Source organism: Squalius cephalus, assembly GCF_949319135.1.
Source record: "Squalius cephalus genome assembly, chromosome: 20".
In the NCBI taxonomy this organism is placed as follows: Eukaryota; Metazoa; Chordata; class Actinopteri; order Cypriniformes; family Leuciscidae; genus Squalius; species Squalius cephalus.
In genome coordinates, this window is record NC_137141.1 from 21,899,462 (window position 1) to 21,913,103 (window position 13,642).

Below are 13,642 nucleotides of genomic sequence, written 5' to 3' on the forward strand. Positions count from 1 at the left end.
TTTGTTAATGAAATGGGTGAAATTTTATTATACTTGCATTCCCATATGATCTCATATCTTGGGATCATCATGACTTGAGTTTGGGCTCTTTTGATATGGGCCAGTAAGCAACCACTTAGCAATTCCCTTGCAGCCATTCAGAGCACACAAGCAACCACCTAGCATTGTCCTGATAACCACCCGTAACACCCTACCATCCTGGTGCCAAGTCTTCTCACGCTCGCTTTTTCTTCTGATTTTCTGTCTTATTTCTATGCTCCTTTTCAGATGAACAGTGTTGCAGGAGCATTGTGGTTGTGTGTGCTATAGCAGTGTACCATGAGATGCTGAGTGAAATTTCTGAGGGTTTCATCATTCTGTGTGTATTGATGTGCAAGTATCACGTCGCCTGTCTGTGTGCTTGAGCATTAGAGTTCTGTCTCTAATTTGAATGTCTTAATTGCCTCTTTTTATCGTCTGTGTGTGTGTGTAGTGATTCTGGGAGGGGGAGCAGTCTGTTAGACAGAGCTGTTGCTGACCGTCGCCAGCTGAACGCCATGTCACTACCTGACTTCAGTGATCCAGAGACAGGTGAGCGTACACACACACACACACACACACACACACACACACACACACACACACACACACACACACACACACACACTAATGTCCCTATATCTATATCTCTAATTATTGTGGTAACAGATTTTTTTTTTCCCCACCTTTTACGGTGAGTTTGCATAACCATGACAACAGACATCAGCTTTGCTGTCATTTTATCTGTATTTCCTGCATATGTCTCTCTCTCTCTCTCTCTCTCTCTCTCTCTCTCTCTCTCTCTCTCTCTCTCTCTCTCTCTCTCTCTCTCTCTCTCTCTCTCTCTCTCTCTCTGATCAGAGGGAAACTATTTTTCACTGTTTTGTACATTGTGACTGGCTTAACTTATTTTTGATGCTTAATTTCATGTTTGTGGATTTTAAAGTAATATTTTCAAAGGTTGGTTTCATTTTTGGTTTCAAGTTTTGGGCAAAAAAGAGAAAAAAGGGGCAACTTGTTAACTTTGTTATTGGAAAAGCGAAAATGGCTATTTATCTGACAAGAAAATTAAAGGTGAAGTTGGTCGGGATGTAGTACAAGTTTTTAAGAGTTTAATAAAAGTAAGAATTAAATTAGATTTTTTTTTTATAAAACTATGAAGAATATAGAGGAATTTGAAAATATATGGAATCACAAAGAAATGTGCTTTGTTAGAGATGGTGAATTAATTTTTGCTAAATGTCTTGAGTAAAGGTTGTTAATTGTTTTTAAATGATTTAATAAAGTGTTATAAAATCTCTCTCTTTCTCTCTCTCTTTCTCTCTCTCTCTCTCTCTCTCTCTCTCTCTCTCTCAAACACACCAATTTAGATTTAGAATTAAAGGCTTAATAAGATTTTTTAATGTACATTTTAACTTTTAGAATTTAAAGCTAAAGTAGAATAAAAATCTAAAGCTGTAATCCTTCTTGATGGGTCATATTGAATTATATTCCCAGTATCTTGTGCAGTGAGTAGAGTAATTAGATAAAGAGGGCTGAGATGGGCGCAGGTGTTTGTTTGCTGCGTTTGCACAGCAGTGATGGCGGAGGGTTTCTCTGCTGTGTATGCAGACAGTAAACATGTCATCTCGTCTCCGTGATTCAGCAGTTACCTTTTTTCTTTACAATCTGAACTGCTCCAGCTGTGTTTAGTTCTGGTTATTTATTTTTTATTATTTGAACCTTTTCCATAATTTTTAGGGCTGTCAATCAATCAAACATTTTAAATTCATTTCATTTCATTTAAATATTACAGAATTTACATACAGGGTATGAGTTACGTTGAGTTATTTTTAACATTGTCTTTAATGTAGTCAAGATGCATGCTGAATTTACGCTTCCCAATGACAGCCCTAAATATTTAATGTCTTTTTCCTTCTGTGTTCTTCTTTTAATTTAATTAATTTTTTTAAATATCACATCCTTTTCATTTTCTTATTTTTATTCCTAGCCTCTCATGCCTCTTCCTCCCTCTCGGGGTCAGAACCTGTATCTCCTATTTTTCCTCTTCCATCCTTCTATCCTCCACCCAAGACTGAATCCACTCAGAGGCCCAGCAGCCATGCTTTCTGTGACCACGCCCCCCACCGACGCTTCTCCTCCGCCAGTAATGCACTGTGCACCTTGTGTGTGTTTTTCGACCAATAGACTGGCATGAGTCTCTCATCACTAGCCAATCATGCCACTAACTGCACTGCCTTAATAGCCCCACTCACCAGCCCAATTCATTTGGGATTTGGTTAAGTGTGTTTGGTGACTTGTTTGCTGCTGCGGTTTGAATTGGTATTGAAGCAGTGTTTGGCTTTTGGAGGCCTCTTTTTGAAGATTTCAGTCTCTAAAGACCATCAGGCAACTAATGGGCTTTTAATGTGATTTTAACCATTCCAAGAAGCAATTTTACAGTGCACTGATGGCAAGAAGAAGAATCAAATGCTCAAGTTATTACGTGAATAAGCGTTTAAGTGCTTGTACTATTGTTTCAAGATCTGTAGAGGAGTTAGATGTAACTCAGCCTTATTTATATGGTGTGTCCAGTTATGGCTTGCATCAGCTGTAAAAGGACATTAATTGAGTACAGGGCTGTTATAAGACTCTAAATGCCACTGGCAGAACGATGTGATGGTGTGGGTTCGGGGATCCAGTGGCCCGTGAGACTGACACTAAGCTCTTAATCTCCACTAGCTCCTGGGGAAATGAAAGACAAAGAAGCAGTGACACTTGCTATCAGCTAGCTGTTTAAGACCTGGGATCATATCCACACTTGTATCATCAGAGAGAGAGAGAGAGAGAGAGAGAGTTCAACTGGAGATTTCCTATGTTACTCAAACTCACTCATACTGCAGTTTTGTCTTCTTTTTCTTCATCTAATATGCTTTCCTCCTCTGGCCCTGTTTACATTTTATATCAACATCTGTTTGGAGCAATACAGTCAGGCGAGACAGATTGTTGTTTACATCTGGTATTTACATTCATATTATTATTTTATTATTATTAATTAATTATTTTATTCAATAGGGATACATTAAATTAATCAAAAGTGACAGTAAAGACATGTATAATGTTACAAAAGAGTTCTATTTCAAATAAATGCTGTTTTTCCCCATTTTTTTCTATTCATCAAGGAATCCTGAAAAAAAAATGTTAAGCAGCACAACTGTTTTCAACATTGATACAAAATAATAATTTATTGAGCACAGTATCAGCATATTAGAATGATTTCTGAAGGATCATGTGACACTGAAGACTGAAAATTCAGCTTTGCCATCACAGGAATAAATTACATTTTAAAATATAATAAAATTGAAAACGGGCTATTTGAAATTATAATAATATTTCACAATATTTATGGTTTTACTGTATTTTGATCCAATAAATGTTGCCTTGGTGAGCATAAGAGACTTACATCTTATCAGCCCCACACTTTTAAACAGTAGTCTATCACTTACATTAGTGTGTCAAAAAAGAACAAAAAAAGTTACTTCGAAAATTTAACTTGTGACATTAACTGTTAACAGAAATTAATTTTAATGTTGAAAATATAATTTGTCCTCAAAAGTCAATTAAATTCGAAAAATAAACAGTGTACTCGGACATTTGAACTTAACTGCGTAAAATTGGTTATTTTATAGTGAAAGGTAACCGGCAAAGTTTAAATGTTGTAGCAATGTTTAGCCAAAATTCAGCACTGTCCACATATGATTAGAGCACCCGGGACCGATATTAATACCAGGTGTAAACAGGGTCTTTACTCTTTATTTCTCTCTGTCTGCCTTCTGTAATGCTGTGCATGTGATCTGTTGCAACTATTTTCGCCGTGTTTGTGCATCGAAATCATTGTATTAACACACGTACAGCCCAACATACAGTGGTTCCTGTTCACAGAGCGTGTGAATCACAGATACAGGGTTTAAAGGGCCATTACCTGCTCAGGACTCGTGACACTTTGGTTTGTGGTATATAGAAAGTCCGACAGAAACAGTTTTTTTTTCTATTATATTTCTCTCTGTGTTTCTGTAAACTTTCTGTTGTTGTGTTTGTTGTTGTTGTTTTTGTTCCTAATTTTTATGAGTAATTGCCCCCTTTTGTTGTTCTTTTTGGTTTCCAAGGCAACCTTCCAGATGCTTTCTTTCATGGTTTTGACTCCTTAATTGGGGTTTGTAAGTAGCTCTTGTCGTTACTGCTCTACCTCTACACACACTTTTCAACACACACCTGCTTTTTTGCCTCGCTGGCCTTCTCCTCCTTGGCAGAGTGCACTCACCACCTGTCTGTTACGAGACTCCAACACACTCCGCCATAATGTGTTCAATAGGCGCGTTGCGTCTTACCTTTTGTTTTGCCCTCTTATTGTGTTTCCTCTCCTGGCGTTTTGTGTCCCAGGCCTCTTTGTGCTGGAGAGAGACATAAATGCACTCGTTTGGCCTCAGTTCTTAATAATTAAAGAGACAGTTGTGTTCCTCCAGGCCTTTCAAACACATACAGCTGCTTAAAGCCAAACACTTATGGGTACGAATTATTAGTTTTAATGATACTTTTTTATATAATTACCATAATTGTTGTTGTTATTATTAATGGTATGGCAAGTATTATTATTACTATTAGTAATATGAACAGCGCTTAGTATTACTTAGAAACTTGTGCATCATTTATACTACAGAGATAAATGACACTTTAATCCTGCATATGATATTAAAATGTTTTTTTCATTTACACTACTGTTCAAAAGTTTGGGATATATAATGTTTAAAAAATTCTTTGTTTTTGAAAGAAGTCTCATGCTCACCAAGGCTGCATTGTTTTTGATAAAAAGTTGTAAAAACAGTAATATTGTGAAATATTATTACAACTTGAAATAACTTTTTTCTATTTTAATATATTTTAAAATGTATTAAAAAAATATTTTGTAGAAACCATGATACTTTTTTTCCTGGATTATTTGATGAATAGAAAGTTTAAAAGAACAGCATTTATTTGAAGTATTTTGTAACATTACAAATGACTTAACTTAATGCATCCTTGATGAATAAAGGTATTATTTTCATAAAAGAATCATACTGACACCAAACTTTTGAACGTTAGTGTATGTGTAAATATACACACTGCTTGTCTCTTGTTAGCACAATAGCCCTATAAAATCTTTCCAACATTGACACTATTTGTTTTTCAGTTTAGTTTATTTTGAAACAAAACTTTCACTTAAATATGAAGCGACGGTGCTGTGATTAAAAATTCATACATTTTTCAAAATAGATTTGGTGCCTCAGGAGAGCATTGAATGACCTTGTCTGAAATGTGTTCTAATTTTTTTTTGACCATTAATCCAAAATTACACTTAAGCCCTTTTAATTCCATTTGATAGTCCACAGTTTAATCCCAGTTTAAGATTATTGTTTAATTTTATTTATAACCTGAGTGAAGTCAACAACATTTAGAGGGACTTTTACTGATCCTCTAATTATTTTTACGGTTATTATTTAAATGTAGATTATTTGTCATTAGGGACATTTGATATAATTGTGTTATAGAAGTGCGTGTGCGATATCTGATGGAATAACACCCAGGTCTCTAGACCGTAGATTACGAGCTCTAATTTCCTTTAGCGTCTCACATTTAGCAGCTGTTTCTAAACTCCTGGCTCTGTTAACAGAGCGATGAAACGTTTAAGAGGACGGGAGCACTGGTGTCATGATAGTGCTGAGAGGTGCTCATTTAGAGCCAATTGCGATGGACACAAAATCCGGAAAGAATCGTAGCCTGTAAAAATCTAAAATAGGTATTCTGTCCCAAAAAAGTGGAATTAATTGTTTTTTGGGACTTGACAAATTGATTGCAAATTGTTGGAGAAGATTGAAAATATTTTGAATTAAGAAGATAACTTTTTAGCCGAATTTAATGGAGAAAAAACCTGGGAAATGATGTTGCCTGTGTTTAACAGAAATAAATTCATAGTGTTAAATGATTTTAACTTAATTATTAATTTGAATGTGCCCATTCGCTCACAAAAAAAGCTGACATATGCAGTTTACAGTCGTTAAGAGGAGCTGCATTACAAACCAATGTAGACTCGCTGTACTTGCTGTAATTTACTGTAGGTTCTGGTGAAGAAAGTACTGTCTCTTTAAAAACATAGCTGCTTTTTATATGTGTGTGATTGCGTGTGATGATGCTTTCTCACTCTTAGCATGTGGCTCCATGGTCACGCTCTTTCTGCAGCCTGGTTTGATGCATCATGGGTGTCTGTTTGAGTTTGCGTGTGCACACGCATGTGCTTAAAAGAGATGTGAAGTTGTTGACTGTTAGAGAGTACTTGTCGGTCATCAACTTTAGCCCTTACAGAGTGACCGCAAATCATTCTAATATGCTGATTTGCTGCTCAAGAAACAATTATTATTATCAATGTAGAAAACAGTGTTTTGAATTTTTCACAATTCAAAAGAACAGCATATTTGAAATAGAAATATTTCATAACATTATAAATATGTTTACTCTCATTTTGAATCAACAATAGTCACAAAGGTTTGGAACAACATGAGAGTAAGAACAATTGACAATTTTCATTTTTGGGTGAACTATCTACCTTTTAACAAGAGATCGTATATTAGTACAACCTAGGACAGCCATTAAAGATCGTTTCCACATTTATGAAATGTTCTATTTCACGGTTTAAATTTGTTCATTCTTTTGGCCTCTGAGTTGTTTTTTTAAGGCTGTGGCATAGGACATTCATGTAGAGATCCCCTGGAAGCCTTTCAAACTCAGTACAGATGGGGTCAGATTCTCAGTGTTTGGTCCAGTGATCCATGGCTTTGTCCACTGTCGCCATAGAAAAGCTAAACATAGGAACTGAATAAAAAACTGAGATGTACAGGGATCGATTTCAGTATGAATGTGTTTTATGTCCTGCTGGTCTGGTCGATAAAGTCCAGCCTGTGACTCATAGAGACTCTTGAGGATCTTAATATGTTCCTCTGAACCCCGACAGAGACTTTAATGACCACACTGATACCCGGGCACTGCACGACCAGACAATAGGGACTCTGTGATCGCTGAACTGCAGGGGGCAATTTCATTTCAGTTCACCCAGTTCATAAAACTGATGTAGTGTCTTCAGTTCATCTCCTGAATCAGGCAAATTGAAAAGGAACTGAGGCCAAATCTGGAATTTATTGTTAAAATGATTAAAGGAATAGTTCACCTAGAACTTAAAGTTTATTTACAAACCCAAATGACTTGGGTTCAGTAAGATTTTTTTTTTTTTTTTAAAGAAATTAATACTTTTATTCAGAAAATCTATTAAAGTATGGGTACTTTTAAAGTGGTCTTTATGACTTATGGATTGTATCTTAAGTCTATTGATTCTTTCTGATACCTATATGTAAGGAACAAACCTAGAAATTGAGTTATCATTCACTGAAAATTATGAATATTTGGCTTGTGGTTGGATTGTTCTTTTGAGTCTAATCTTTTCAGTGAATCATTTGATCGGATTCGCAAATGAAAAGTGATTGTAAATGATGACCGAAATGTCCATTTGGGTGAACTATCCATTTAATTGAAGGCACTCGTATTCAAACTGAGCAGAAAGGAAAACAACCTCATTTCTGTTGATCTGTTGCTGAAATTTGTATGTTGCAGCCTTGCAGCCAGCACTTTTACATGCAGGGTTTAGAAAACGTGTGGAAAGTAGCAGCAAATGTGCTTTATTGTTTACTATTGATAATCTTATGCTGTTTGAGTGTGTTTCAAGTGGTGTGTATAAAGGCACGTTCACACCAAGGACTATAACAATAAATATATAGTTTTACAAATTGTTCTAAATTTCAAAGAATAGCATTGTCCACACCACAACTATAACGATACACAGAGGAACGATATCACTTTCACAACTGTTTCCAGCTGATGAATGATAAAAACATTGACAGCCAATCAGAATCCATCCTGGTTTTAAAGACACAAACATTTAAAGCGGCAGATGACCGAACTGCAGTGCGCGCTTATAATAAAAAGAACCCTAATACAGTTATCTTTATAGTTATCGTTCTTGGTGTAAACAGGCCTTAAATGTGTTTGTTAAAAATTTTGTCCACCTTTTAGGAACCCTGAGAGTTGAGCCCAATCTTTGTCATGCTGTTTCTTTACCCTTGTGTTTCCTAAAGGCCCTTCATTCAGATGACTGGTGTTCATTTGTCGTATTTCTTTTAGAATGAACGTTAGAATGGAAAAATCACTGTTAAAGACGATCCTCTTCATATGTATCCCATTGGAATCAAGATATTTTCAAACCCGAACTCTTGTGTTAAATTTACAGTGAGGAAAATAAGTATTTAAACACCCTGCTATTTTGCAAGTTCTCCCACTTGGAAATCATGGAGGGGTCTGAAATTGTCATCGTAGGTGCATGTCCACTGTGAGAGACATAATCCAAAAAAAAAAATCCAGAAATCACAATATATGATTTTTTAACTATTTATTTGTATGATACAGCTGCAAATAAGTATTTGAACACCTGTCTATCAGCTAGAATTCTGACCCTCAAAGACCTGTTAGTCTGCCTTTAAAATGTCCACCTCCACTCCATTTATTATCCTAAATTAGATGCACCTGTTTGAGGTCATTAGCTGCATAAAGACACCTGTCCACCCCATACAATCAGTAAGAATCCAACTACTAACATGGCCAAGACCAAAGAGCTGTCCAAAGACACTAGAGACAAAATTGTACACCTCCACAAGGCTGGAAAGGGCTACGGGGAAATTGCCAAGCAGCTTGGTGAAAAAAGGTCCACTGTTGGAGCAATCATTAGAAAATGGAAGAAGCTAAACATGACTGTCAATCTCCCTCGGACTGGGGCTCCATGCAAGATCTCACCTCGTGGGGTCTCAATGATCCTAAGAAAGGTGAGAAATCAGCCCAGAACTACACGGGAGGAGCTGGTCAATGACCTGAAAAGAGCTGGGACCACCGTTTCCAAGGTTACTGTTGGTAATACACTAAGACGTCATGGTTTGAAATCATGCATGGCACGGAAGGTTCCCCTGCTTAAACCAGCACGTCAAGGCCCGTCTTAAGTTTGCCAATGACCATTTGGATGATCCAGAGGAGTCATGGGAGAAAGTCATGTGGTCAGATGAGACCAAAATAGAACTTTTTGGTCATAATTCCACTAAACGTGTTTGGAGGAAGAAGAATGATGAGTACCATCCCAAGAACACCATCCCTACTGTGAAGCATGGGGGTGGTAGCATCATGCTTTGGGGGTGTTTTTCTGCACATGGGACAGGGCGAATGCACTGTATTAAGGAGAGGATGACCGGGGCCATGTATTGCGAGATTTTGGAGAACAACCTCCTTCCCTCAGTTAGAGCATTGAAGATGGGTCGAGGCTGGGTCTTCCAACATGACAATGACCCGAAGCACACAGCCAGGATAACCAAGGAGTGGCTCTGTAAGAAGCATATCAAGGTTCTGGCGTGGCCTAGCCAGTCTCCAGACCTAAACCCAATAGAGAATCTTTGGAGGGAGCTCAAACTCCGTGTTTCTCAGGGACAGCCCAGAAACCTGACTGATCTAGAGAAGATCTGTGTGGAGGAGTGGGCCAAAATCCCTCCTGCAGTGTGTGCAAACCTGGTGAAAAACTACAGGAAACGTTTGACCTCTGTAATTGCAAACAAAGGCTACTGTACCAAATATTAACATTGATTTTCTCAGGTGTTCAAATACTTATTTGCAGCTGTATCATACAAATAAATAGTTAAAAAATCATACATTGTGATTTCTGGATTTTGTTTTTTTAGATTATGTCTCTCACAGTGGATATGCACCTACGATGACAATTTCAGACCCCTCCATGATTTCTAAGTGGGAGAACTTGCAAAATAGCAGGGTGTTCAAATACTTATTTCCTCACTGTATAAGAACCAGTGTTATTTTACTATTATTTTACTGCACTCGTATAGTGTTTATTCATATTTAGAATTTTTGTGTTTTCAGTTTTAATTTTAAATTTGTAGTAATTTTTTTATGTGCTTTTCATTTTTATTAGTTTTTTTTTAGCTTTAATTGATTTTTTTTATTTCAGTTTTAGTAATTTTATTACTTCAACTTAAACATATTTTATTTCATTTTTGTTTTTTAAAGAATTGAATCTAATATTTGTTTCAATTAACAATTTTTAATAGCTTTAATTTTAGTTTAAGTTAAGTTAACAATTACAACACTGCTGAGAACAGGGTTTAGTTATGATCATCTGCTATTTGGCCTTCATATCAATGTTTTCACTCTGAGAGGCATGACCCCTAAAGGCTGGTGTAGTGGATTTTTAGCATGTATCGGCTGGCCATTGGCCATATATGTAGAAAAGCTCCAATGTACATGTCTTTGCTGACTGTCTGTATTTCCACTGCAGGTTCTGTCCATGCCACCTCTATAGCGGCATCACGTGTGGAACAGGCGCTGTCTGAGGTGGCCTCCTCCCTCCAGAGCAGCGCTCCAAAACAGGGACCGCTCCACCCTTGGATGACCCTCGCCCAGATCTGGCTGCATGCAGGTATAAACACAGTCCTCATTTGCATCTTGTTAAGATAAGCCACACCCATATCATGTTTTTGCACTGTATGAGGTCCAGGTTTAAAGAACGGCAAATTTTGTAGTCTTGCAATAAAATACCTACTTCATTTATAAACAAACTGTAAGAGTACACCATGTTCAAATATAGAAAGCTTATTCCTCACTGCTTTGTGAACCCAGGTTGTTATTAATAGCTGCCTTTGTCCAAACAAATACATTAGGAAAACCACATCCAGCAGGATTGAATTACCCATCTGGATACTTTTGCTCTCTGCCTACAATCAGCATTTACAGTAGTTATTACAGCAGTTGTGCATATTTGTGAATTTGGCTGAATTAAATGCAATAAAGTTTAGGAAAGTTCTGCGTCTTCATGGTAGATGATGCTAGCAACTGCAAGGTCATTGGTTCGACTTGCCACGCAAGTACTAATAAAAGGGGGAGTTTTTTTTTTTAATGCTCATACCTATTGTTGACAGCTGACTCCAGATGTTTTCATATTCTGTGCTTTGGTTAGTTCACAGCAGTGAAACAAACTAAACTTTTTCATTGAAGGTTTAGACTTTTGTTCATCTTCGGAACACAAATGAAGAATATTTAATGAAATCTGAGTTTTCTGTCCCTCCATTGACAGCCTATGCAACTACTTCTTTGACACTTCAAAAAGTTAATAAAAAGATTGTACAACTAATCCATATGAATCGGACAGTTTAGTATACATTTTCTGAAGAGACTTGATCGATTTATATGATGAGCAGATTGAATTTAGGCTTTTATTCACATATAAATATTGCAGAAGCTCAAACATGCTGCGTAACATGAGAATGAACCTGATTGGTTCGCTCACTGGCAGCAAGCGTACTTGATCTGTTTATCATATAAAGTGATTGTGTCTATTCAGAAAATTTGGACTAAACTGCTCTATTCATATGGATTAGTTTTACAAAGTCTTTATGAACTTGCTGAAGCGTCAAAGTGGTAGTTGCGTAGACTGTCAATGGAGGAACGGAGAACTCTCAGATTTCATAAAAAATATCTTCACTTGTGTTCCGAAGATGAACGAAAGTCTTACGGGTTTTCATCTTTTATGCCATATTCCAATATATTTTAAACACTTAATTCAATTAAAATAGTAAGACACTATAGGGCTGTTACCAATCAAATAAAACTAGGATCAACAAAAGCCATCTCTGCACTGTCGATGACACTTCTGTGCCATTTAGCTCCAACTGAAGTGGCATTTATTTTAGATGAAGTTACACAGACTGTTTAATCTTATACAGAGGTGGCCTAAATGAATAAACACTACAATTACATTTGCATAAATAATACTATGAGGTTATTGTTAAAAATTATTGAAATTAATTTAAAAAAGTAAATGATACTTTAAAAATGAAATTAAAACCACCAGTAGGTGGCAGGGCATCAGTGTCTTAATGAGTGAGACATTGAATGAATCATTCAAACTGCGTCAAATTCAAATTAGCTCAAAATGATTGATTCATTAAAAAAAATTTGATGAATGGCCCTGTGATTGACACTGCTAAGACTTCAAGTACACGCATACAATCTTCATTTTCTCTCTCTTACGTGGCTGAAATCATTTTGACCATTATGAAGATAGTTTGCATGTATGAGAGTTCAACGTGTCTGTCTGTAACTCCCCTCACGTTCGTTTTTCAGGAACACACACCACACACACACACATGAAATACTTCTAAATACCCTTTATGAATGGGTAAAGGCATAAATGTTGCCTTGGCATTAACTAACCGAAATAAAAATAAAGATAAATATTTAATTTAATTAAAATGAAAACTGAGAATATAAAAATAGTAAAAATATGAATAAATACTAAATTTGGGGGAAATTGAGATACTAAAATAGGGAAAAGCGTCTCTCAAATAAAAATCCTTTAATTTGTTGTCTCAGAATAAAGCAATCAACTTGGATACTAAGACGAATTATTCTTTAACCAGCTTGGCTGTCACTGAGCCAAGTTAGGGAACCTTAGCAGGACTTGGCAGGGTGAGAAAGGTGTCAAGAGTGAAGCGTGCTTAGTAGTCACTTTCCCTGAGTTTGTTGGTTGGCTGAAAAGGCAGGACACCCCATCAGTTCCTCTGTTTCATCACCGTTTTTGAACTATTAAACGGCTGAGGCTGATGATGTAGCTGACAGCCTGTCTGAGAAAATCCCATTTCCTGTGTGACTCGAGATAAGAAATAAACTCAACGATCAGTCCCCCCAACAATGCTTCTTTCTCTATTTCCTCTTTATATCTTATTTTTCTTTCTCTGTCTCTAGCGGAGGTGTATATTGGAATGGGAAAGGCGGCGGAGGCGACAGCGTGTACGCAGGAAGCAGCCAACCTGTTCCCCATGTCCCATAACGTGTTGTTTATGAAGGGTCAGGTGGCAGAGCTGCGGGGGAACGTGGACGAGGCCAAACGCTGGTACGAGGAGGCTCTGTCCATCAGCCCCACCCACGTCAAGACCATGCAGAGAATGGTGAGCAAGTTTTCTACCCGCTAACACAAACCCGGTGCGGTTTTAAATACTCATTAAGGAATCATTTAGTATGTTTATTTAGCCATTAATTGGCTGCTCCCCACAATGATTTCAGGATTTACTCTTCTAATGGGAATGTTAGTGTGTGTGTTAGATTGGCATGCTGAGATTGAGGAGAGAGACAAGATCTCATCCCGTGTCACTATTTAGCAGACAATGAGTCCAGGGTGTTGAGACTTGTCAGACAAAGTGTGTGTGTGTGTGCGTGCGCTGCTGTCTCCTGGGGTGTTTGTGTGTGTCTTAATAGTAAGCAGAAATGTCATGTCTCATAAAGGAACTCTCTGTAGTAGACAGCTGCATCAGGAAGTATTGCCCGTCTCTGTCAAATCTCTCTCTGACCTTCTTTTGTGTGTGTGTGTGTGTGTGTGTCTGTTTGTGTCTGACACGGTTCTAACAGCAGGACAGTGGACGGCATCTGAACTCTCAGAGCTGCTCACACTATCCATTTTAAA

The 13,642-nt window shown here is 37.2% G+C and overlaps 1 protein-coding gene across 3 annotated transcripts in view; it reads left to right on the plus strand.

Moving 5' to 3' along the window:
• The window catches only part of ttc7b (tetratricopeptide repeat domain 7B), a 39,899-nt gene that overhangs the window by 24,368 nt on the left and 1,889 nt on the right, over positions 1–13,642 (plus strand). The window contains exons 17-21 of one of the 3 annotated variants that reach the window (XM_079854069.1): positions 473–570; positions 2,009–2,164; positions 4,164–4,214; positions 10,463–10,603; positions 12,928–13,130. In XM_079854069.1, coding sequence (XP_079710195.1) covers positions 473–570; positions 2,009–2,164; positions 4,164–4,214; positions 10,463–10,603; positions 12,928–13,130 — 649 coding nt within the window. The remainder of the gene's footprint in view (positions 1–472; positions 571–2,008; positions 2,165–4,163; positions 4,215–10,462; positions 10,604–12,927; positions 13,131–13,642) is intronic. The other 2 variants (XM_079854070.1, XM_079854071.1) reach the window with 2 other exon arrangements.